Source organism: Dama dama, chromosome 4, assembly GCF_033118175.1.
Source record: "Dama dama isolate Ldn47 chromosome 4, ASM3311817v1, whole genome shotgun sequence".
Lineage (NCBI taxonomy): Eukaryota > Metazoa > Chordata > Mammalia > Artiodactyla > Cervidae > Dama > Dama dama.
The window spans coordinates 45505318-45532500 of record NC_083684.1 but is presented as its reverse complement, the minus strand read 5'-3'; the positions used below and the strand labels follow the sequence as shown (position 1 = coordinate 45532500).

The 27183-nt window shown below is 34.1% G+C and overlaps 1 protein-coding gene across 4 annotated transcripts in view; it reads right to left on the bottom strand.

Moving 5' to 3' along the window:
* The window catches only part of URI1 (URI1 prefoldin like chaperone), a 62963-nt gene that overhangs the window by 16674 nt on the left and 19106 nt on the right, over positions 1-27183 (bottom strand). For 2 of the 4 annotated variants that reach the window (XM_061138917.1, XM_061138916.1), the window contains exons 2-4: positions 25221-25255; positions 10483-10561; positions 9290-9425 (exon numbers count right to left, since the gene is read on the bottom strand). In XM_061138917.1, the coding sequence (XP_060994900.1) occupies positions 9290-9425; positions 10483-10561; positions 25221-25255 (250 nt within the window). Of the gene's footprint in view, positions 1-9289; positions 9426-10482; positions 10562-11432; positions 11566-25220; positions 25256-25915; positions 25951-27183 lie in introns of those variants that run through there. The other 2 variants (XM_061138918.1, XM_061138919.1) reach the window with 2 other exon arrangements.

Sequence of the window (27183 nt, the reverse complement as noted above, 5' to 3'; positions counted from 1 at the left end):
TACACCAAAGAAACATTCAAAGGACAACAAACAAATAAACGAACAAACAAAAAGCAAAGCTCCTGGGAATTAAAATGTACAGGAATTTAAGAAAAAAAAAATCAATTCACAATTCCAAACATAAAATAGAAATAACATCAAGTAAAAAACTGTAACAAAGACAGAGAGATGGACAACAGGAGAGAGAAATTATCAAAGAAATAATAGTAAATATTTCCCTAAACTGTAGGACATGAATTCCCACACTGAAAGGTCCCGTCAAATACCCAGCAAATTAATTTTAAAAGCTCTACACAAGGTATATCACAGTGGCACTTCAGATCATGAGGAGTAAGACAGGAACCTAAAATTTCTAAAGGGAAAAAACACAGTCACATACAAAGGAAAGAGACGGCATCAGATCTTTTAACAGTAACACGTAAGACAGAAAGCCTTCAAAATTGTTTCAACTTTGAATTCTAAATAGACAAGTTACAAAAAGCAGGAGTATAAAAAATATTTGCAGACATGCAAAATTTCAAAAAATGTGTCTCCCACACACTTTCCTGGAAAATCACTGAAGGTTATCCTCTGGTGGCTCTGACGGTAAAGAATCTGCCTATAATGCAAGAGACCCAGGTTTGGTCCCTGGGTTGGAAAGATCTCCTGGAGGAGGAAATGGCAACTCACTCCAGTATTCTTGCCTGGAGAATTCCAGGGCCAGAGGAGCCTAGCTGACTGTAGTCCATGGGGTTGCAAAGAGTTGGACATGACTGAGTGACTAACACACACACACACACACACCATCCAACAAAATGAGTAAAACCTGAAAAGAGATGCCATGGGAACCAAGAAATAAGAAATAAGTAAGAGGTAAAGATATGATACAGTGATAAAGGAAAAGACTAGGAAGATAGACATTCTTTGAAATTCAAGATGGGAGCAAGTACAAATCAAAGCAAGACTATGAAGGACTCTAGTACAGAGGTCTCCAAGAATAAAAGTGTTTGGCTGAATTAACAATAGACACAAAACTTTATGCAACAAACAAAAATAAACAGTAAACTTCAAATAAAAAGTTGTTCAAAAATGGAAATGGAGTTACAGTTAAGCATGAATGCTGATTAAACAAAAATTGTAATAAAAAAATTTTCAAAGATTGAGGGACAGGGAGAAGAACATGTAAAATCAATTATAGGTAGGCAACTGATACTACATAAAAATGGAAAAAAAGAATCAAGAAAACAGAATATGCAAAGTACTTGGGAAATGTACATAAAAAGAACAAAGCAAAAGATTAGCTTAAACACTAGACGAAATATCTATGGAATGAGGACTAGAAGCAGAGAGGTACACAAAAGGATGCTACTTTTTCATTACTATATTTGAAGGTATATGATGTTTTAAAGCTATCTACATTTATTACGCAGATAAAACCAAAAGCCATAAATTTATACTTTGTAACAAAATACCAATGTATTTAAGATATACCTCACTGAAGATACTAAAGGATACACATACTGCCTCATAAGATAAATCACAAAAGTTTCTTACCAGCCATATCATATTATCTGCAATACATATTCCACAAACACTTGTTTTTTCAAATGCCCAATTTTCATCATTCATCAGAAAATCTAAAAGCATACAGTAAAAAGGAAAAAACAGTCCATTCAAAAGAACAAAATAAATCTCCAGAAACTCCCTGAAGAAACACAGGCATCAGATATACTAGAACAAGACTTTAAAACAACTGCCTGCGTATATGCTCAAACAGCTAAAGAGAAATACAAAGAACTAAAGTAAATTTTAAAAACAATACATGAAGAAAGTGAGAACATCCACAAAGTGATAGAAATTATAAAAAGGAACCAAACAAACTCTGGAGTTGAAAAATATAACAACTAAATTCAAAAATTCACTATAGGGTCAACAACATATTTGAACAAGCAGAAGAAAATCAGGATCAGTGAACTCAAACATTAGACATTTGAAATCATCAAGTCTAACGAATAGAAAGAAAAAGAATGAAGAAAGTGAACTGAGCCCAAGGGATTCATGGGACATATCAAATAGATTAATACATACATTAAGGAAGTCTCAAGAAGAGAAAGTGGCAAAGGGATTATCTGAAGAAATAATGGCTGCCAAACAAATTCTAAATTTGCCCAAAGATCAACAAATCAACAAATCCAAAAAGCTCAACTAATTCCAGGTAGAATAAACCCAGAGACCCACACCAAGAAACAGAATCAAACTTTTGAAAGAGAGAATCTTCAAAACAGCAAAGAAAAAGAAAATCATCACAATAGAGATCCTCAATAAGAATATAAGCAGAATTCTCAATAGAAAGTCTGGAAGTCAGAATTCCAGTAGGCTTAAAAGGCTGAGAGAAAAAACTCTCAATTGAGAATCCCACATTTATCAAAACTGTCCTTCACATATGAAGGGTAAATTAAGACATTTCCAAATAAACAAAAGCTGAAGGAGTTCCTTATTGCTATGCCTGCCCTACAGGAAAAACATAAGGGAATTCTTCAGTTGAAACAAAAGGACACTAGACAATAACTAGAAGCTATATGCCTCTGGGAAAGGCAAACACTGGCAAAAATTAAAAATAGTATAATGGTCATTATGGTTTGTAACTCCACTTTTTACTTGCTACAGAATGTAAAAGAGAAGTGCATTAAAAAATCATTATAAATCTGCTAATAGGTACACAGTATAAAGATATGATTTGTGACACTAACAATATAAAGGAGGAACAGAGCTATACAAAAAAGTTTTTCTAAGTTATTTAAGTTAGAAAGTGAAAGTCGCTCAGTCGTGTCTGACTCTTTGCAACCCCATGGACTATACAGTCCATGGAATTCTCCAGGCCAGAATACTGGAGTGTGTAAGCCTTTCCCTTCTCCAGGGGATCTTCCCTACCCAGGGATCAAACCCAGGTCTCCTGCATTGTAGGCAGATTCTTTACCAGCTGAGCCACCAAGAAAGCCCAAAGTGAAAGTGAAAGTTGCTCAGTCATGTCTGACTTTGCAACCCCATGGACTATACAACCCATGGAATTCTCCAGGCCAGAATATTGGAGGATTGAAGTTGGAACCAATTCAAAATACATTGTTACAACTTTACAATGTTGCAAGTAATCTCCAAGTAACTACAAACAAAATACTTATAAACCATTAACAAAGGAAATGAGAAAGGGGATAAAAACACATTACCACAAAGAAAAAAACCCAACTAAACACAAAGGAAGGCAATAATGAAGGAAATGAGATATATAAAACCTGTACAAAAGACATATCAAAAAATAATAAAATGGCAATACTCTATAAAGTTACTATAAATGTATTAAATGACAACAGAGTAGGAAGGTACAGGCTAGGAGAATGGACTGGAAAAAAGATCATTTAACTATACAATGTCAACAAGAGACTCATTTTACTTCTCAGAAGATATATAGGTTGAAAGCAAAAGGATAAAAAGATATTCCATGCAAACAGTAATGAGAGAACTGGAGTGGCTACACATATTATTTCCTATTAGATATGAAGCAAAAAATAAAAAAGGCTACAGCAGACAAAGGGTATTTTACACTGATAAAAGATTCAATCTATCAAGAATACAATTATATACTTAGGAATAAACATCACCAAGGAAGTCCAAGCCTTACATGCTGAGAACTACAAAACATTAATAAAGGAAACAGAATGATTCAAAGAAATGGAAAGATAACCCAGGCTTTTGGACTGAGAGAATTAATATTGTTAAAATGGTCATGCTACCCAAAGCAAGATTTCATGCAATCCCTATCAAATTGCCTGTGATGTTTTTCACAGAACTAGAACAAATAATCCTAAATTTTGTAATGAAACATGAAAGACCGAGAATTGCCAAAGAAATCCTGAGGAAAAGCAACAAAGCAGAAAGTATAACTTCTTCCAGTTTTCAGACAATACTACAGAGCTACAGGAACTTCCCTGGCAATCCAGTGGTTAAGATACCACACTTCCACTACAGGCAACATGGGTTTAGTCCCTGGTCAGGGAACTAAGTACCACATACCGTGCAGCCAAAGAAAAATAAAAATAAGAAATAAAATAAGAAGAGATGCTTCTAAATTATTTAAAAAACACTACAAAACTACAGTAATCAAAACAGTGTGGTACTGGCACAAAAACAGACATATGGATCAATGGATAGCAAAGAAAATTCAGAAATAAACCCACATTCTTATCACCAAATAATCTTCAACAAAGGAGGTAACAATACACAGTGGGAAAAATACAAGTCTCTTCAGTAAGTGGTGCTGGGAAAAGTTGGACAGCAGCATGCAAATCAATGAACTTAGAACACACCCTCACATCATGCACACAAATAACCTCAAAATGACTTAAAGACTTGAGCCTAAGACATGACACCATAAAACTCCTAGAAGTTTTAAACATAGGTAAACATTCCCTGACATAAATTTTAACAATGTTTTCTTAGGTCAGTGTCCAAAAAAAAAACAGAAATAAAAAAGCAAAAGTAAATAAATGGCACCTAGTTAAATTTATGTTTTACACAACAAAGGAAACCATAGATAAAACAAAAAGACGACCAACAGACTGGGAGAAAATATTTGCAAATTATGTAACCAACAAGGACTTAATTCCCAAAATATACAACCAGTTCACACAATAAAATTAAAAAAAATAAATAATAACTCAATTAAAAAATGGGCTTGAAAACCTAAATAGGCATTTCTCCAAAGAAGACATGCAGATGGCCACTAGGCACATGAAAAGATGCTCATCATCACTAATTATTAGAGAAATGCAAATCAAAACCACAATGAAGTACCACCCTCACACCAGTCAGAATGGCCATCATCAAAAAGCCTACAATAACAAGTGCTGGAGGGGATGTGGAGAAAAAGAAAGCCTCCTACACTGTTGGTGGGAACTCAAAACTGATGCAGCTACTATGGAAAATAGTATGGAGGTTCCTCAAAAAAACTAAAACCAGAGTTGCCATATGATCCAGCAATCCCACTCCTGGACATACATCTAGACAAAACTATATAACTGGGAAAAAATACATGCACCCCTAAATTCATAGCAGCACTATTTATAATACCAAGACATGGAAACAATCTAAATGTCAATGGACAGATAAATGGATAAAAATGTATGAATATACAATGGAATATTTCTCAGCTATAAAAAGAATGAAATAATGCCATTTGCAGCAACATGGATGGAGTAAGAGACCATCATACTTAAGTAAACAAAGGAAGAGAATGACAAATACCACACGCTATCACTTATATGTGGAATCTAAACTAAGACACACATGAATATAGCTACGAAACAGAAACAGACTCCAGATCTAGAGAACAGACTTGTGGTTGCCAAGGGAGAGGGGAAGTGAGAGAGGGAATGATTGGGAGCTTGGGATTAGCAGATGCAAACTATTATATACGGCTAGATAAACAACAAGGTCCTATTGTACAGCACATGGACCTACATTCAATATCCTGTGATAAACGATAATGGAAAAGCATATATGTATGTATAACTGAATCATTTTGCTGTATAATAAAAATTAAAACTTATAAATCAACTATGTCAATAAAATTTAAAAATATACGATTATAAAAAATGCATGCACCTAACAACAGAGCCTCAAATATATGAAGCAAAAAATGACACAGTTCAAGTGGCTCTACAATAAGAATTGGAGATGTCAACAGAGGACAATAAAGGACAAAAGAACCAAAAAGGAGACTGATAAGGAAAGAGGACCTTAACAATGTTATAGAACAAATAGACCTAACAGATATATTCAGAATATTCACCCAACAGGAAGAGAGTACCCATTCTTCTAAGGGAAACACAAACATTCTCTAAGACCACATGATAGGTCACAAAACAAGTCTTAAACTTTTTCACAAGATAGGAAAAAATACTTTGTGTGGTTTCAATCCAATGAAATAAAACTAGAAACCAACAACAGAAGGCAAAATGGAAAATTAACACACACATGGAAATTTAACAAAACAATGAATGGGTCAAAGTAGAAATTATAAAGGAAACTAAAAATACCTTGAGATCAACAAAAATGAAGACACAACAGATCAAAATTCACAGGATGCAAAGAAACCAATGCTAAGAGATTTATACCTGTAAACACCTACATTAAAAAAAAAAAATCTCAAATCATAACCTAATTATATGCTTTAAGAAACTTGAAAAAGTGTAATAAACTACATCCAAAGCTACCAGAAGGAAGGAGTAACGAAAATTAGAGTAGAAATAAGCACAACAGACACAAGAAAAACAGCAGAAAACAACCAACAGAATTAAAAGGTTGGTTCCCTAAGAAGACCAACAAAACTGGTAAGCCTTCACCTAGACTGGCAAAGAAAAAAGAGAAAGAAGACTCAAATGATTAAAACCATAAATAAAAACAGAGATGCCTTTATATATTCACATATAGAACCTGAAATATGAAATAAACCTGCAGAGGAAGAATAAAAACCCAAATCTTAAATATAGTAATTAAAAAATTAAAATGAGGTTAATACTACTCATTTTACAGAAATAGGAATATAAAAGAATACTATGAACAGTTAAATGCCAACAAACCTGATAAGCTAGATGGACAAATTCCTGGAAACATATGGACTACTAAAACTGAAACAAGAAGAAACAGAAAATCTGTGTAGACCTAGGACAAGTAAGATTTAATTAATAATCCAAAACTTTCTGATAATAAAATGCCCAGAACAGATGGCTTCACAGATGAATTCTACCAAACATTCAAAGAAGAATTAACACCAATTCTTAAGCTCTTTTGAACCAGTGCAGAGGAAGGAATATCATCTATGAGGCCAGACAGACAGACACCAAAAGAAAACAGGTATGTCTCAACAGCAAACAAAACTTATGGTCACATAAAAACCTGTAGAAAAACGTATACAGCAACTCCGTTTGTAACAGCCAAAAATGGAAGCAAACCCAAACGTCTTTCAATGGATAAACAGAAAACCTGTGCTACATGAATGTAATGGAACACTACTCAGCATAAAGTAGTGTTTATACTACTACCTTTTCATACACAGAACAAACTGAATGAGGCGTTATGGTGAGTGAAAGTAAGTTTCAGAAGGTTATCTAGTGTGTGATTCCACTTAAATGGCATTCTGGAAAAGGTGACAGAGACAGATCAGGGATAGAGATAGTATATGACCACAAAAAGGAAAACACAAGAGAGTTTTCGGAGTGGTCCTGTGTCCTGACTATGGTATATCCTGTATCCTATTCTGCTTCCTGATTGCAGTGCTGGTTAAACAAATCTTTAATTACAATTAGTTGTAACTAATAGAACAGTATACCAAATAAAATGCCAACTTCACTCTAATCATTTAAAAAATTAGAAAACTAAAAAAGCTGCTCATATTCATGTTAAATGACAAAATGCCAGACATGAGCAAAAGGGTAAGGTACTGGGCTTGCCATCTATCTCTTAGAAGTCATCTTCCTCTGAGTTAAACCTCTGAATCCTCTTACTGTTGTTGTGTTAAACCCATTTTGTCCTTTATTTAAACATTCAGTGACCTCCCTTCACCTTCCCCCACTACCCAGTTGACCCTGAGGTAAGGATGTTTAACCTGTTATATTTCTTCTGCCTTAAGAAAAATAAAGTACCTTTTCTTAATAAACGTTAAGTACAATAATATGCCTAAACAATTTCTTCAGTTATTATAAATTACTATAAAACTGTGTGAAAAAAAAACCATTTAGAATTCATTTACCAAAACAGATTCTCAAACATAATTTTATATATATATTCCAAAAATTATTTTAGATAAATATTGATCCCAAAAGTCATTGCTTTGGTCACTTCCTAAAACTGTATTTAACACTGGAAAGTGATTTACCAAAAAATATTTTGCTATTCTAGAGCTCTAGTCTATTAAAAGCATTCTTTCATTAATATAAGTCAAAATGATCCTAAAGATTTCTTGGCTGAAATTTCCAAATGAAAATCAAAGTGAACAAATTTCAAAAGATGAACAGATTTCATATCAGCAGTTTCCCCAGGAAATAAAGCAAGCCTTCACCATTAAGAAAGACCTTTAAAGAATTATACCCATTCTCAAAAAAAAAAAAAAAAAGAAAGAATTATACCCATTCTCTTGGCTCTAATAAACATGACTTACTTTAATATAGCAATGCCAAAAGAATTATCACTGCCAGGAATTATACACAGGCCAAACAATAAGATTCTGATTAGTGTCACAAAAGATCAAACATATATCAATTATAAACTTACAGGCATTGACTTGCATTTAGAGTCTCCAAATATAGATTCCAGAATTTCACTGAGTAAATGAGTTCTCCAACTAGTACCCACTCATATGTAAGTGAAATAATTTCAGCCTAAGAAAACTCAGCTGTTTTCTATCTACATGACCTCATTTAAACAGAAAGAGCCTCAAAAATTTGTTTGCAGAGACACATTTAAGTAGAAGAGTAAAAAGCAGGTCTGGGTGACTGGGTGACATTATGCTATCAATTTAAGCATGCTATTACAGAAATAAAAACATGTATTAGATATTAAACAGATCTAATATTAAAATGCAACTAAGTTAGAACCCAAGTGAATCAATACAACTAAAAAATATATGTATGGATTATATATAAACCAACAAACACTATCTAAAGAAAACTAGAACGACCTCAATGAAATGAGGCAGAAACCTCAAACCATTTAAGAGTGATGTTGTAGACAGCATTTCTCCACACCTGGTCTTTTCTTCTGTAAAATGGAAATATGAGTTCTTCCAAATCAAAACACACGTTTAAGAATTGTTTCTACTTCGCAAATAGGTATTTATCCTAGTCCAATAACTAGGAAGCAAATTCCTGTGTTCTCAAGTATTCTGGGGAAAAATAAGTCTTGAAATGCAACTAAAGCAAACCAATTATAAAATGTAAAATGACCCCAATTCTTATAACTATCCAACTGCTATCTACAAAACCATGTGTGATAACTTTTATACTTGGTAATTTCTAAAAACATGCTAATGTGGGTGACATTTCCAACCCAGATGTTCCATTCTCCAGTCCACATTTTCAAATGCTGGATCTACTCAAACTATCTCCAGTTCAACAGAATCGCAAATAGCCTAGATATCCGTGACACTTATCTAACAAATCAATGCAAGGTACTGTTAATAACAAGCAGTCCATCAGCCTGGCACTTTGTGAACCAATAAATATCCAGCAAAGAAACACCATTTATAATTAGTACATACGTTCTTTCCGGTGCTCAACTAAGCCAATAGCCTGCTTTGCTGAACATTTTGCAAACCAATTGTCCCCAAGTAAAACAGTGACTTCATTAGTATGGACGAGTTTTCCTGGCATGAAGGCAAAGGGGCCAAATGGTACCTATTGTTCAAAAAAAAAAAAAAGAGAAGGTCAAAAAAAAATTAAAAACACTAAAAACTGCATTTTATGAAACAGCATTAAAAGCTTTGTGTGGAGGTCTTTTTAAAAAAATCTCCTCACTAAGAAAAATAAAGTGCCAACTTCATGGACATTTAACATTGTAATTTCACTAGGAAAACCTATAGAAAAAATTTAGGTTAATTTATCAACATAAAAATAAGAAAAGAAATGAGCATATTTACAAAAATAGCTTTCAGAGAAATCAGCACTGCTTCCAAACATATTTATTTTTTGCTCAGTCATAAATCTAAATGAAAGCAAACTAGAAATAAAGTATTAATAAATTGACTAACTTTGATTTTTTTTTTAATGAAAATTATTTCTGAGAAAATAGTGTCTTTTGGGGCAAAACAGGAATTAACAAATAAAGAGCTTTAAAAGGTTTACAAATTTTATGAAATATTTGAGCTGATATAATAAAGAACAATATATTTTCAAAATATCTGGTCTAACTTAATTAAGAACAGTCTTCATGAAAAAGCATATTCATGCAAAGAAAGAATCTAATTCAGGGCTCACAAATAGACTGATGTGTTGATATGAAGATCTGAATACTCAAAAAAAATTAGCAGCAACTTTATATATAAAATCAGTGTTCTAGGGTTTAATTCTCCAAGATACATAACATTATGGTCTACTGCTGCTCTGGTTAACAGGAAATGACTACATGCCATATTTCTGTTGTAATTAGTTTGCTAACATAGTAAATTTGCATACCAAATATGTCAAATTTTATGCTAACATTTATGCCATGTATGTCATCATAACATAATTTAATATACATCTAAAAAAGGAAAAGAATACCAACTATTACCACAATTAGTGCATTATTATAAAGTAAAACAGAAACCTTCCTATGGTAGTTATCTCTGATCTAGTCCAGGGAGTCAACTTGTAAATCAATACACATAAAGCAAAGAAACACCTTTTTACTTTACATAGTTAACATCTTTACAAGAAACAATATTCTACTTTAAAAGAAACACATCAAACATACCATGATATTATAAGACAACTTATCAGGCAAAGTACTGAGTCTTTCTTGAAGAGCATTATAGTCATTATCTACCTTCTTCCTGTTGAAAAAAAAATACCAAATACTCAATTAATACCCAAATTAATGATTCCTCAAGTAGGCTATGTCTCATAAGCTAATCAAAAACCTAATTTCAGCAATTTAAAGATTAAAGTGCTTTTTAATTTTAAAATCGTGTTTTTACAAAATTTAGCAACAGCAGTATTCCACCATACACTTATCAAAGAATTAAGACTCTCAGCTTTCAGATGTAGAACACACATATCTTGAGAATTATTGTTCCCTAAAGTAGAGGATCATCTGAACTAAAGAAAATTTGGAAATTAAGGGAGACAGTGAGTTTGGAGGGAAATGGGTTCAAAATGAAGGAAGAAGAGAGCTGAGAAAAGCTTTTGAGAGAATAAACACTGGTTGTGAAATAGAAATCATCAACACAAAATCTGAGCAGATGCTTCAGTCCGTCCTCCTCAGAAAACTTTGGGTTGAAATATCTAGAGTCATCAACTCTTCAGTTATTCATACTAATGTTATTGAGGTGAGAGAGAATCAGTCAGGAGCTAGAAGAAATTAGGTAGAGGTACTATAAAAAGTATTACAATTGGGCTTTGGAGTTTATTCCATGCTATATCTCAACAGAGCTACCTGATAAAAGTAATTTCAAACCACCAGAAGATACAACTCTGCAGGAGCAGAAATGGTGACGTTTCCCACACTGTGAACCATACTCAGCTCTCAGCTGCTGGAACTGAACAGCCCTACACTGAACTTCTATCAAACCTTCTGTGGATATGTGGTTTCCAAAGGGTTCCCTGCTAGGCTGCAGGCTGCAAGCAAAACCAGAGGACTTAAACTTTTTAAAACAGAGGGATGGTTTTCTCAATTTAAAGAAAGTAACAAAAACAAAAACTCACCAATTCAACAAGTAATTTAAAAGAACATGTAGAAATTATCATATTAAAATTAGGATAAATTGCAGTATAATCACTCTCCAGGTAATAAAAGTGACTGTTCATGGAATTGGTTTCAGTTTACTCCTTAGCTCCCCTAAAGCAACAAACATAATTAATAAAAATCATCTCATTTAGTCTTAAAAATATCAAGGAATTTCACATATTTTAATTCATCACAAAAATATTCCTGCAGTAAGTGTCACATCAATATTTTCTTCTTACAAAAGAGAAAGCAGAAGAAAAATGGAAAAAACTACACATTTAAGAGAAATTAGATCCACTTTATTAAGGAGAGGTAGCAATGACCTTAACCGAGGTCTTCTGACCAGTATTCTTTCAAGCAAGCCTTTTCATTTTCTAATGTTCAAGTGTTTTTTTAAAAACCTTCCTCTCAAATCCCTTTTTATAAATAAACATAAAATGTCTTTGTTTAAGGCAAAAGTCATCTTTCTGGATACAATTTTATATGAATAAAATGGTAGGAAATTTCAGGAACAGGCCTATATACCAGAAAGAACATGGCTTCGAAGTCAGACCAGAGCATCAATCCCAGCTCCACCATTTTACAAATTAATCCTAGACTTAGTATCTTCAATGGTACAAAATTGAAATAATACCTATCTCATAGATTCAAAGAGGACTAAATATAAATGGTTTAACACCTTGCTCAGCACTGAACACCTAAATATACTGAGCCTTCAATGACCCTGTTCCCATGAAGTATCAAAAACACCAATTCTAAAATTTGAAAGAAAGACTGTATTACCCACTAAGATAATTCCACTGTGTAAAATTCATTCCATTTGATACAAATAGCACAACTTACTTAAAGACAGTATAACTAAACCTAACAACTCAGGAAGCTTTTAGAAACAGGATTGCTGTGAGCAATAAATGGGACAGTTTTGAAGAACTGAAGTGACACAATGCCTGCACACTGTGAACTCATTAAATCTATTATTTATAAATACTAGCAGTTTTACATAAGTAATTTGGCAAATGCTTAGATGATTAATGTTAGTTGCTAAGTTGTGTCCAACTCTTTGCAACTGCATGGACTATACAGCCCACCAGGCTGCTCTGTCCATGGGATTTCCCAAGCAAGAATACTCAAGTGGGTGGCCATTTCCTTCTCCAGGGGATCTCCCCCATCCAGGGATCAAATCCAGGTCTCCTGCACTGCAGGCAGATTCTTTACCATCTGAGCCACCAAGGAAGCCCTAAATGTTCCTACAATTGTTAAAAAGCTAATACTGAAGTTGGCATTCAATATGTACTATTTTAGTAAACACACCTGAAAAGGGGGGCAGATTTCTAACAAAACATCTCTTTTATATATTAAAAGAACAGAAGATTGTCAATCAAAGACACTATTAAGAGGTCAATGTCAGTATTCTAAAGTATATTCAGTTTTAAACTAAATCAATAATTATCTCTAGAAGAAAAAAACTGTGGCCATATTGGAGAACAGTTTAAGATCAGAGTTGTTACTTTTAAATTTTGAATTGTTTTCTAAAAATACAAAAAGAAAGGAGAAGATAATTTTAAAAACAGCTCATGCAGAAATCCTTTTTGAAGGGAGGCAAGTAGAGTCCAACAGTGCCACTGGAAGAGATTATGGCTTGAGGAACTCTCTCCCTGAAATTCCCAGTAGAGGAAATATTCAGGATCAAGTGCCTAGTCAAACAGTTATCTCCAAATAGTCCCTCCTCTAATACTTCAGGCTTAAAAAAAAATCCCATAAAAGATCACAAAGCCTATACAGCAGAAAACACAAAATGATTCTAAGATGTAATGTGTTAGGGAAGGTATCTTTGTACCAAAATCTGAATAAACTTTTTTCTCTTTTACTACTCAGAAATATATAACTAAATTTTTGGAGACTGTAAAATATGTAGTCAAAGAAGCCAACTGCTTAAAATAACTTTTTTTCAGATGAAAATAAAATCCAGATGTAGTTAGGATAAATCTCTCAAGCCTACTTATTTATTCTGTTACTAGATAAGACTTCCTTGTTTGGTTTCACCATATCTGATCCTTACAGATTAGGTTCAACCTTCAATTCTTAAAAGAATTACCCAATAAATAAGACTTAATTTGCATCAAACATCTTCATACATGTTACTTAGAGAAAATAAGAACTAAAGCACTGTTATATGGCATAGAAGAAACTTTTATAATCTTCTTTTAAATCTTGCTAATCAGCCTTCTGAGACACAACTAAGGTTTTTATTAAAAAGCAGCAGCAAAAAAGGACCTAACTACAAACTAGTCTTAACCTTAAGGATGAAGATCAGGATAGATCTCATGAGAAATATCTTACTTTCATAAGGCTGTAAAAAGTATGAGAGCACAAGTTAAATTAACATGTACATCCAAGTATTTACAGGTGAAGTATGCAGATGTCCACAATTTACTTTGAAACGCATCATAAAAAATGGACTAAGGGTTGAGATATGGATAGCTATGTGATCAAGGTTCATCTATATAATTCTTTCAATTTTTCTGTATGTTTGAAGATTTCCATAATAGAATATTAAAAAGGAGATGGGAGAAATATGAAGGGAACTCTTTAACCCTCTTCTTAAATGCATGATAAAAAAGAAAACCTTTGTAAAGCAAAAGAAAAAAGTTCTACATCCCATGTTTGAGGCAAGTGAGTAAAGACTCCAATTTCTAGCTTTCAATAGTAAAAACAGAAAATAAAACAATTCACTGAAACAAAATTTGTTCATTTTTCTGTTTAAAGTATGAAGTTGTAATAGGCAAAAAGTATTGACATTAAGCCCGTTTAAAAAGAAAAAAACCTCCTATCATTCTCTTTACCTACTATCCTAAACAAAAAAGGAGAAAACACCAAGAGATGCTTAAAGGGGAAAACAGGAAAGGGCTTTTACATTAATGCTAATATCTAGGTTGATCTGGGGTAGAATTAATTCTTTTCTTGTTTGTTAATTTAAGAAATTATAAAACCCAAAGATTTTGGAATATATATACAATTTTCTTTAGAATGATTCTTAGTCCATCATACCCACTCTGGAATGTCCTATTAGGCATCCAAGAAACCTTTGTTTCAATTCAATTCACCATTTATTGAGCGCCTGCTCTGCAACCAAGCCTTATGCCATATGCTGCAGGGATCATCACTCAAATATAGCATGTCTTTTTTCCTTTTTTTTTTTTTTGCAATGCTTCTCTGTCTTGATGGATGCCTGGGTTTTTAACCTCAAAAATTAAGAAAACAGAGGAATGCTGAATTCAGGCATGGTAAAGAGAGAAATTTTCTCATTTCTAAAGAATAGGATGACTGATTTTTTTAAAGTATCCTCTTAAACAGCATAAACAAATTATCAAGGTTATGCTAAGCAATAAAAACATTCTTGAAAGAAGGGTCTACATTGTTGTGCCTTCTGTAATTGATGGGAAGTACACTTTTAACCATTTAAAAGTATCTGTACTAAATCAATAGCATTATTTTAAAAAGGTCATAGTAAAACAAATTACTAGTAAGATAAATGACATCTACTACAATATTAAGGCAATATGGTCACATATTCCTTTACCTCAACTCATACCTAGGAGACATATCAGAAGATGCTGATGAAATAATCCAGGTTCTTTATATTTTATGAGTCCATGAGAAAACTTTATTTTTAGAATAGATGAACGTAAATATAAAAACTTAATAATTTTTCAGACGTTTAATGAAACAAAGTTATCTAAGAAGAGACAGATGCATCCAACATTCTACTGCTGCTACTGCTTAGTCACTCAGTCGTGTCTGACTCTTGCAACCCCATGGACTGCGGCCCGCCAGGCTCCTCTATCCATGAGGATTCTCCAGGCAAGAATCCTGGAGTGGATTGCCGTGCCCTCCTCCAGGGGAACGTCCCAACCCAGAGTTCGAACCCAGGTCTCCTGCACTGCAGGCCGATTCTTTACCATCTGAGCCACCAGGGAAGTCTTAACCTTCTACCAGATTTCTTCAATTTAAGTTTTCAGCAATGAGACAAGAGAGTACAATGAACATACACAGCAAAGGTGGGACAGGGGAATTTGTTTGTGCCCCATACCAATAACGCAGAGAAGGCAATGGCACCCCACTCCAGTACTCTTGCCTGGAAAATCCCATGGACAGAGGAGCCTGGTAGGCTGCAGTCCATGGGGTCGTGAAGAGTTGGACACAACTAGCAACTTCACTTTCACTTTTCACTTTCATGCACTGGAGAAGGAAATGGCAACCCACTCCAGGGTTCTTGCCTGGAGAATGCCAAGGACGGCAGAGCCTGGTGGGCTGCCGTCTATGGGGTCGCACAGAGTCGGACACGACTGATGCGACTTAGCAGCAGCAGCAGCAGCAGCATACCAATAACCATGCACATGTAACTTGAGATTTATCAGTTACCACAGGTGCCTGTTTCTTTATCAACCTTCTTTTGCTCTATGAATAAAATGAGATGTGAATTCAACATAAGAAAGTTTAGAAGTTACAAAAACACATTACTCTATGTGTATATGAAAGAAATGCCCTCAAAGTGCTCAACTGCTTTAGGTGATGAGTTTACAGGTAATTTTTATTTTATTTTCTAAATTTTCTACAACTGATACATATTTCTATAACAAATCAAAAGAAGGAACTTTTAAGAAAAGATGACTTTAGATATGTTAAGTTTATAACTGACTTAAGCTTTGAATATTTGCATCAGTTTCTACTTAGTCTAACATAATTTGTAAGTTTTGTCATTTCAACTTGTTTTCTATATTTTATTTCTAAATTACATTTTAGAAAAAAAGTAAACTGTTGTGTGCTGTTTTCTTAGAACAGTGACTCATAACTCTTTATGGCTACTGACACCTATGAAAAACTGATAAAACCTCGAGATCCTTTCCTCATAAAAAGGCCCTATATTTTGCATCAATTTCAATAGAAGCCCACTCGTAAATCCCTTGAGGTTACTATTTCTTTCAAGAGGTCTTATATGAGTAAAAAAAACAGCAGTCCTGGCCAGGTATTTGTACCCAGCAAATACTTAAATTTCTCAAAATTATTTTTAACTAGTTCCATTTAAATTTTTTTTAAAAAATGGGAAAACTGTCACCAATTGGTCAAGAGTTCAAAATAAATTAGTAAAAACAGTAAATTGTACACAAGTCTAATTTTTTTTACAACTTACATTTCCCTTAACCGTACACTGATACCAACACCTCCTTTGGTCTTCAGTGCATTAGAATTTAGACTTTTGTATCTCAAAAACAAAGGCTTCGCAGGTGGCACTAGTGGTAAAGAATCTGCCTGCCAACGCAGGAGAAGCAAGAGACACGGGTTTGATCCCTGGGTCAGGAAGATCCCTGGAGTAGGAAATGGAAACCCACTCCAGTATTCTTGCCTGGAAAATCCCATGGACAGAGGAGCCTAGTGGGCTACAGTCCATGGGGCCACAAACAGTCAGACACAACTGAGCAACTAAGTACACATATTTCAAAACAGAGCATGAACTCATGAGTGATCCACCTCTCAGTCGAGCAGTACTGATGCAATATTTAACCTTCATCCTCACACAGTGCTCTGTGCTTGAAAGTTTTATTGTATGCTGCTCTCATTGTATAAAAAAATAAGCAAAAATGAATGGAAAATGAAAAAACTCAGAATGCAAAGAAGTGTAGTTTTCAAACCTAATACGGTTAACACAAAGATGAAAAATCATGAGGTAGCCAAATCAAATTGAAATGTAGCCTCAATCAGATATACCAAAGTACTCACTGGACTTAAGCTGATTCTGAAAAACTGTGAACCAAATAAAGTATATGGACACTGGAAATACATCATCAAAGACTATGTTCTAAATGATGAGATGTCACTAGGGATTCTTTTTATAATACTTTATAATACTCTCTGGGAGAAAAAAAATTCCCCTATAACATATAATTTTGCCTTTTATTTTCAGAAATGCTTTAAGTATCAAACTAGTGTGGTTTTTCAAAAAAAAGACATAAAGGCTAGGCAGGGGACTCCTAGAAGTAACAAATTGCCATTACAGTTTACAAATCATTAACTCTTTTAAAATAAAAAAGCCTTACCCATTTACAACTTGACGTTAGTGACATAAACACACATATAAAATTAAAAAGCTGAAAGAAACAAAGCAAAATGTTTTAAAGAGAAGGAGAGAATTAGCTTCTCCTCAGAATTATGAGAAAATGTACCTTTAATTCTTTTCTCATCTCAACCTTTTTATAAATGTTTTCATTTTCTATGCAGAATAAAAAATTTAATATAGATTTTGTTTCTTAAAAAATTATTCTTAAAACATTCAACTTGAATATTTTTTGGGGGGGAATTGATCTTAATTTGCTTTGAAACATCACACACAAGAATTTCAAAACTTACTTATTAACATCCCAACACATGACATCAGAAAAAAAAAAAGTATTTTTTTGGTCCAGTTTCCCTTGAAAAATAACAAATGTCATGTCTGCTTTACAATCTCCCTCTCAAAGTTCAAAAGCTTCAGAATTTTTATGTCCAAATTTATTTTTTTCCAAAATTAAACATCTGAGCAATATAAAGGAGCTTATCTAATGTTTTCATTTAAGTCTGCTTCAGGTAATTTCATAGATACCTTTACTTAATACTTAAAACTCTCTTAAGATAATCTGCAGTAAACAAGACTTTTTTTTAGCAATTCACATGCATATAACTTATGATTACAATGCCTAACATATAGATGATTTCTATGTGCTAGGCATCACATACCATATTTCATTTAATTCTCACAGATCAACACAGGTAATGAGACTTCTTTTTTCTGTGGAATGTGTTCAACAGAAGTTATCTATAGTGCACTAAAAATGACCATAAATTTGTTGTCAACCCACTCACCACCAACAAATGGAGTCCATTTCCCCACCCTGTGAATTTGGTCTAGTTTTATGAGTTCCTTTGACCAACAAAATGTGACCTGGTAGCTTCCATTCTTGCTGCTCTTGTAGCACCATATAAAGTAAGCCAGATAAAAAGAGCACACGGAAAGTGAGGCCCAGCTAAGCGTCACACACTAGCCACCAGACTTGGGGGTGAGGCCATTTTGGGGCTGCAACCACACGAGTGAGTCCAAACAAAATCAGCAGAAAACAATACAGATAAGTCCAGTCCAATATGCACAACCAAAGAACATTATACAGGCAAATGGTTGTTGTCAGTACACTTTGGAGTAATTGTATTAAAGAATAAAAAAAAAATGGATACAATAGCTTAGCAAGGATGTATTTTGAGTTGTAGAAATCATACTCTGTCCTGTGGTCATTATTTATTTTTAAAAAAATAATACCAAAAACTATTTGGTAAAAAAAAAAAATTAGACATTTGACACACCATGTAGTTCATAGGAACAAAATTAAGTAGTTAACCATTGATTAAAAACAATCTCAAAAGTATAGTATTACATAGTGTGATGAACAGTGTACAGTTTGACTGCACTTTAATCAGAGTGGGAGTATAATATATATAAACATATGTAAGAATATACACATACACATATACATGCATGCATGCATACATATATACAAACATACACCCCTTGGGCAAGTAATTTCTGCAAAGATTTGCAAGGAACCAGTAAAAATAAGCAGTTATTTACCAAGAAGAGAAGTGAGATTTTCAAGACAAGAGGGAAACTACATACCATTTATACCCTTTTGTACTTCTTAAAGTTTGAACCATATAAATATCAGTTCAGTTCAGTCACTCAGTCATGTTCAACTCTTTGTAACCCCATGGACTGCAGCACACCAAGCTTCCCTGTCCATCACAAACTCCTGGAGCTTGCTCAAACTCATGTTCATCGAGTCAGTGATGCCATCCAACCATCTCATCCACTGTCATCCCCTTCTCCTCCTGCCTTCCATCATTCCCAGCATCAGGGTCTTTTCCAATGAGTCAGGTCTTTGCATCAGGTGGCCAAAGTACTGGAGATTCAGCTTCAGCATCAGTCCTTCCAATGAATATTCAGTACTGGTTTCCTTTAGGTTGACTGGTTTGATCTCCTTGCAGTCCAAAGGACTCTCAAGAGTCTTCTCCAACACCACAATTCAAAATTATCAGTTGTTCAGTGCTCAGCTTTCTTCACAGTCCAACTCTCACACCCATACATGACTACTGGAAAAATCGTAGCCTTGACTAGACAAACCTTAGTTGGAAAAGTAATGTCTCTGCTTTTTAATATGCTGTCTAGGTTTGTCATAGCTCTTCTTCAAAGGCACAAGCATGTTTTAATTTCATGGCTGCAGTCAACATCTGTAGTGATTTTGGAGCCCAAGAAAATAAAGTCTCTCACTGTTTCCATTGTTTCCCCATCTATTTGCCATGAAGTGATAGGACTGGATGCCATGATCTTCATTTTTTGAATGTTGACTTTTAAGCCAACTTTTTCACTTTCCTCTTTCATCAAGAGGCTCTTTAGTTCCTCTTTGCTTTCTGCCACAATGGTGGTGTTATTTGCATATCTGAGGCTATTGATATTTCTTCCAGCAATCTTGATTTCAGTTTGTGCTTCATCCAGCGTGGCATTTCACGTGATGTACTCTACATATAAGTTAAATAAGCAGGGTGACAATATACAGTCTTGACATACTCCTTTGTAAATTTGGAACCAGTCGGTTGTTCTCTATCTGTTGCTTCTTGACCTGCATACAGATTTCTCAGAAGGCAGGTCAGGTGGTCTGGTATTCCCATCTCTTTAAGAATTTTCCACAGTTTGTTGTGATGCACACAGTCAAAAGCTTTAGTGCAGTCAATGAAGCAGAAATTTTTCTGGAACTCTCTTGCTTTTTCGATGATTCTACAGATGTTGGCAATTTGATCTCTGGTTCCTCTGACTTTTCTAAATCCAGCTTGAACATCTGGAAGTTGTTCACATACTGTTGAAGCCTAGCTTGGAGAATTTTGAGCATTACTTTGCTAGCGTGTGAGATGAGTGCAATTGTGCCGTAGTTTGAGCATTCTTTGGGATTGCCTTTCTTAGGGGTTTTAATGAAAACTGACCTCTTCCAGTCCTGTGGCCACTGCTGAGGTTTCCAAATTTGCTGGCATATTGAGTGCAGCACTTTCACAGCGTCATCTTTTAGGATTTGAAATAGATCAGCTGGAATTCCATCAATTCCACTAGCTTTGTTCCTAACGACGCTTCCTAAGGCCCACTTGACTTCGCATTCCAGGATGTCTGGCTCTAGGTGAGTGATCCCACCACCGTGGTTATCTGGGTCATGAAGATCTCTTTTGTATAGTTCTTCTGTGTATTCTTGCCACCTCTTCTTAATCTCTTCTGCTTCTGTTAGGTCCATACCGTTTCTGTCCTTTATTGTGCCCATCTGTGCATGAAGTGTTCCCTTGGTATCTCTAATTTTCTTGAAGAGATCTCTATAGTCTTTCCCATTCTAATGTTTTCCTCTATTTCTTTGCATTGATCACTGAGGAAGGCTTTCTTATCTCTCCTTGCTATTCTTTGGAACTTTGCATTCAGATGGGTATCTCTTTCCTTTTCTCCTTTGCCTTTCACTGCTCTTCTTTTCTCAGTTATTTGTAAGGGCTCCTCAGACAACTATTTTGTCTTTTTCATTTCTTTTTCTTGGGGATGTTCTTGATCACCACCTCCTGGGCAATGTTAGGAACCTCAGCCCATAGTTCTTCAGGCGCTGTTGTCTATCAAATCTAACCTCTTAAATCTATTTGTCACTTCCACTATATAATTGTAAGGGATATGATTTAGGTCATATCTGAATGGTCTAGTGGTTTCCCCCACTTTCTTCAATTTAAGCCTGAATTTGGCAATAAGGAGTTCATGATCTGAGCCACAGTCAGCTCCCAGTCTTGTTTTTGTTAACTGTAGAGAGCTTCTCCATCTTGCTTTGAAAAGAATATAATCAATGTGTTTCAGTATTGACTACCTGGTGATGTCCAGGTGTAGAGTCGTGATTTCAAATATTTTAACTTACAATTTAAAAAGTTAATATGGAATCTTTATGTCTCTAAGATGTATACTAAAATATGTCCACATGGAATGATATGCTTCAGATTCATGCCAAAAGAGTTGAGAGGTGGGGGAAGAGGGTAGGATACACTATTTTAAAAGGAAACAAACAGTTCAGATGAAGCCATGAGTTGATAATCATTGAAGCAGAGTGGTGGATACATGTGGGTTCAGTACACAACTATGTCACCCTTTGAAACTCTTCATAATGAAAGTTTTTTTGAACACAATAAAAGCTTAACAATACAACTCAGTAAACCATCTCTCTACCACGATAAAAGAAGATAATGGTGTTAACACAAAATATTCAAAAATATTTACAAAGCTTTGGAGGGTTTTTGGTTTTTCCTTCTTTCTTCATCTAACAATGAGTTTAAAACTTTTCAAAAAAGATTTCAGAGTTACTGTACTTATTAAGGGCCAGTCTGGATAGACTATAGATATTATCTCACACTTGATCATCAAGTTAATCACTTTACAAGAAGAAAACTTAAGAATCTTCGTAATTCACCCAAGGTGACAATGTTAGAAAATGACAGAATTCCAACATAGGTCTGTGCCTCCAAACCCCTCCATGCTCTTTAGGAAAGAATTAAAAGGATAAAAAATCACAAATAATCTACAGAGTTATCAGCCCCAAATCGATCAAACACTAGGAAGTACACTGACATTTTAATGAGAAAATAGTGTATGGATTTTACAATGCCTTATTTCCTGAAAGAATTACATGGAAAAAAAGACGTACCTAAAAATTTTCTTAAATCTTCACTAAACTGAAAACCACTAGTAGCTCTAAAAATGTTACACAAATTCTCAACTATTAGGCTCAAACATTTCCTGTTTATCTGTTATTATTTAAACGAATACTATAAATGTCTAAGTAAACCAAAGTTCTGGGATCTGAATTAATTTTCTCAAAGAGATTTCTGGGGGCAGATGTCATTGCTCTGGACCATTTTTACTCCTTCTTTTCTATAGATATTTTTATTTTGTGCCCTACATTTAAAATAAATAGGATTATCTTTGAATGGTAATATTCTAATTCATTACTCTTCCCTTTAAGAATTTTTTAAAACTGTACAAACAAACATAAACATCACTAGCCTAAGACAACACTTAAAAAAAAATCACATATTTTGCTCCTCCTTATTATATTGGTATGTACTCATAAAGAAGGGGAACTTAGTTACATGAATTGTATTTTAGACTATAATAACACCAAAGGTTAGTGAAAAGCAACATGCTTTTAAAAGCAGTGCATGAGACACCCTTAAAAATAATTCGTCTCTGTTTTGCTTCCTATCTCTAACCAACTAGCACAAAATTATTGTGATTTCCCTGTTTAGTGTCCAACTATGAATTTCTCCAGGGGTCCCTAACCTCTGAGATCTACTGCTTGATGAATTGTGGTGGAACTAATGTAATAATAATAAAGTATACAACACATGTAATGCACTTGAATCATCCCAAAATGACTCCTCCTACCCCTGCTGCTGCTGCTGCTAAGTCACTTCAGCCGTGTCCGACTCTGTGTAACCCCATAGACAGAAGTCCACCAGGCTCCCCCGTCCCTCCTACCCCTAGTACATGGAAGAACTGTCTCCCACGAAACGGATCCCCAGGGCCAAGAAGGCTGGGGACTGCTGACTCTCTCCACAGCAGGGCCTTCCAACTCCAAAGAGCAGGATAATGCCGGCATGTGGCAGAAACTCAACCATTGTTTCTGGAATTAAGATAATAAAAACATCACAAGAATTCCACAGCACTCCCCAATAGCAATTTCCTGGCTTTCAGAGGAATGGAGACACTTGGTTTCAGTTTTTTAATGTAATAAATTGGTGAATTCACTGGCCATTTGGATTCCAGCAATATCAGATCCTCATTAAAAACAAACATAAAAGTCTGTTTCCTGAGCCATATTAAAAATAATTCAGAGAAAAATGCAAATTAACTGGAAAAATTATTTTAATTGTTTAACATGTAGATAAGGTACTATATTACTTTAAGATATGTGGAGGCAAATATGCTAAGCTCTGTAGTTTGGAGCTACAGAAAATCTGGAAACTGAGACTGAGATTCATATGCATCTGCTCTGATGTAAATGACACATTTCTGTCTATCAATGTGCACCAGGCTTGGGTAATGCTATACAGTACTTCTAAAAATGCTGTACATAACTATATGGTACTTGTAAAAACGTTATACATAAAATAATCATATATTTGGTCTTTATTCAAACACTTATTAAGTGCCTATACAGTGCAAAACACAGTAGGAGGTGCTGTAGATAAAAGGAAGAAACATGTCCCTTAGCCTTAAAGAACTCTCAGTCTAGAAGGGAAAGAATCTTAAAACACAAACCAGAAGCAAGGTGTCATTCACACACTGTGTAAATTAGTATCTGTTCTGAGTGAATCAACCTTTTACTAAGGTCCTGAATTCTTCACCAAAACCAATATAAATCCACACTGTAAAACTTCACCTGGGAATTATCTGTAAAATGGATCACTTTTGCCAAATTAGCAGGTGAAAAATATTAATTCTTTGACCAAGTACTTGCATTTCAAGTTTCAACCTGGACTGAATGTAAAATGAAAAGTAAATGGTCCATTATGGAAATACTGACAGACTTAAACCACCAGTGGATGCAGCTACAACTCTCCATTTATTGAAAATTAATGAAGTCTCTGGATTTTTATTTATAAAATGGATATTATTTAGTTTTAGATTATTTCTGCAAGTCAAAAGTCAGAATTTAATAAGATGATGTGTACAGATGGCACCAATTTTTACCCTTATCCACTGCTTGCAGCCTATGTGCATTTAAACCAAAAAACATTTGATATACAATAACTATAAATTATTTCCTTGAAGATCTCTCAGGCATGAAGAAAAAGCCTCTTAAAATAAATTTAAACTATTATATGCTTGATGGTGTATAACCAAAGGTTTAATCTCACCACTAAAGGGGCAGTTATCATGATTTTGCAATAACCCTGCAGACAATAATCAAGACAGCTCCTGTTGTTCTCTCAGTAAATTCTTCGTAAACACAGCATGGATATATTGTAATTTGATATCCATAAGATCAACAGCTATACCTCATGACAACTCATAAGATTTCATTCACCATTTAACGGAGCATTTTCCTCAGAAGACACAAGAAATGTGTTATTTACCAAGCACTGTCCTATTAACTATAGATTAGCACATTAAAATAGATATGCTTTCTTTCTCGCTATATTCTAAAAAGTGTGGTCTCTAAAGCAAGCTCTGAGATGCAGCCAATTAATTAGATTTTTCAAACTTTGGGAAAATATATCTGTACATATTTCCATCACTATTTTAAAACAATTGATTCTAATTATTATTCTACTAAATATACAAAAAAACAGTCTCAAAGTTGATTAGTCAGGTTAAAAAATGCATCAGTCTCAACTTCATAACAATAGTAATATTATTCTAACTTTAAAAAAAGAAACAAAGGAAGGGAAAAAGAAAGCAATTAAAATATTAAACACAAATGGTGATGCAACTTCAGGAAGTCAGAGAACACAGAATTCAATAAACAATTAAAGAAAATATAAATTAGTACCAAAAGGATTCAAAATGGAGATTACTAGAAGAATTCAATTACAGGATGCAAAATCTATACTTTTTAAAAAATACAAATAAGTGACTCCATTAGTATTTCAGAAAGGTAATAAAACGATCTTTCACTCACCAATGCTGGATTTTCTCTTGGCAGTTAGTGACCACCTGTCATGAAAACAGATAACTACTCATGAAAAAACAGGGCAATGCACAAAGCTACAAAATCATTGTATCAGAAAACTACAGTAGTGGCTTTACAGATTTAAAAGCATCTCAATATACATTTTTATTTGTCAAATGCACAGAGATGTGAATGTTAGTTTTTAAGCAGCACACTTTATCATACCTCTCTAATGCAGGCTGATAACTGCAGAACAAATTACAGCTTTCCGATTCATACTTAGGTACAAAATCCACTTCATAACTATTAGGTGACATATGATATAAGATAACTAGTATTTTGTACAATCTGCAGGCCTGTTTTCAATGTTACATATTTTGCAGAATACACAAATGTTATAAATAACAAAAAACCAATGTAACATCCACATTTCATCAGTTTAAAAAAAATGACAGTAGTGAAAGTATTTTATTTTGTCAGTATATCTTCAAATGTTTTCACCTGTAATTTCTATTCTGATGCATTAAAAATGAGTACAGGGATATTTTCCTACTACATCTCAAGAAGAAATACTTGGGATAAAGAGCTGCTCTGAATGGCCCATTTTGCTCCCCTGGTGAATTATGATAAAATTTTAAGCACTTCATAGTCAGTTTAAGCTATGCTTATAATACTAAAACAATGAAATTAAACATAAAACTTACTTGTTTTCCTTAGAGATATTTCAATAGATTCTTAAAATGCTCAAAAAATTAAGAACAGTAACCAGTAAGGGGAGAAAAAAGAACATGTGAATAGCAACTTTTAAAAAAAAGAAAAAAAAAAAAACCCTTTTCAAAGATTACTAATTATGTTTTTAAACTGCCCATTGATAACAAAATTTTAAACAATGATTTCAAATACTGTAGCACCATTTTAGAGGAAGAGAAGCTAAGGGATGAAATTACTATGCTTAATATAATGCCACCTGAAAAAGACAGCACTGTTACAGTTTGAAACACTGTTCTCACTCACTGCTCTAAATACCAATATTGTGTCTTATATAAGCACCATGTTTCATCTAAAAATCACAAGTCTTTTTTTTTTTTTTTTTTGACCTGTCACTAAATTCCTCTATTATAACATTTAATTCCTGAAGTAAATATCTTCCTTTAGGACATTTTAAATACTAAGGCAGCAATCCTGTACCAAAATACATGTTGTAATCAGATATCCAACCATACTACACATTAACTCAGCATAAAAAGTCGGTTTTAGAATAAAGCTCTCTCAATAAGTATCAATCACATAGCAACACTTAATAACAGTGATAACACATAATAGAGTACTGACTTTACATCTGGAAGAACCAGGCTAAAGCTACATCAATCCATTTCACTGTTTCTGATTCGACAGTAATTATAAAATAGACAAACAGAATTAAATGTAAATTGAAAAAGAAAAAATCTTCATGAAATCCTTTTTATAAGTTCTTATTTAACAACCCCATTAAAAGAGACCCAAAACAGTCAGGATGCTTTCCAATCCCAATGCATGTGTTTCCAACCATGAAGTGAGCCAAAAGCACAAAAAGAAAAGCCCTGCAAACCATAAGAGCAGAATGTTCATTAACCTCTACATGATAATCCTTTCGTGGCTGCATATTAACTAGTTACATATTCATAATCATTTACATTATTTAAAGGACCTTCGATGAAATTTTCTATGCAATATCCATTAGTGACAGTGTTAAAGGTTACAGAAGATAAGTCTACTTAATGTTTCCAGGAAGCCTTTTTAATTAGTAAATATGTAAATTTGCCACATATGCTTTTTATGTTTAAAAAACAAGTTCCTGGTAGAATGGCATGTATTCTTGCCATCACCCTTTATGATCTTAACTCTCCATTTTGCTGTAGCTATTTTTCCCCATCCCTTTTCTTTCCCGAAGTAAGTTTCCCCCAAGAACACATATTAAAGGATACAATAACAA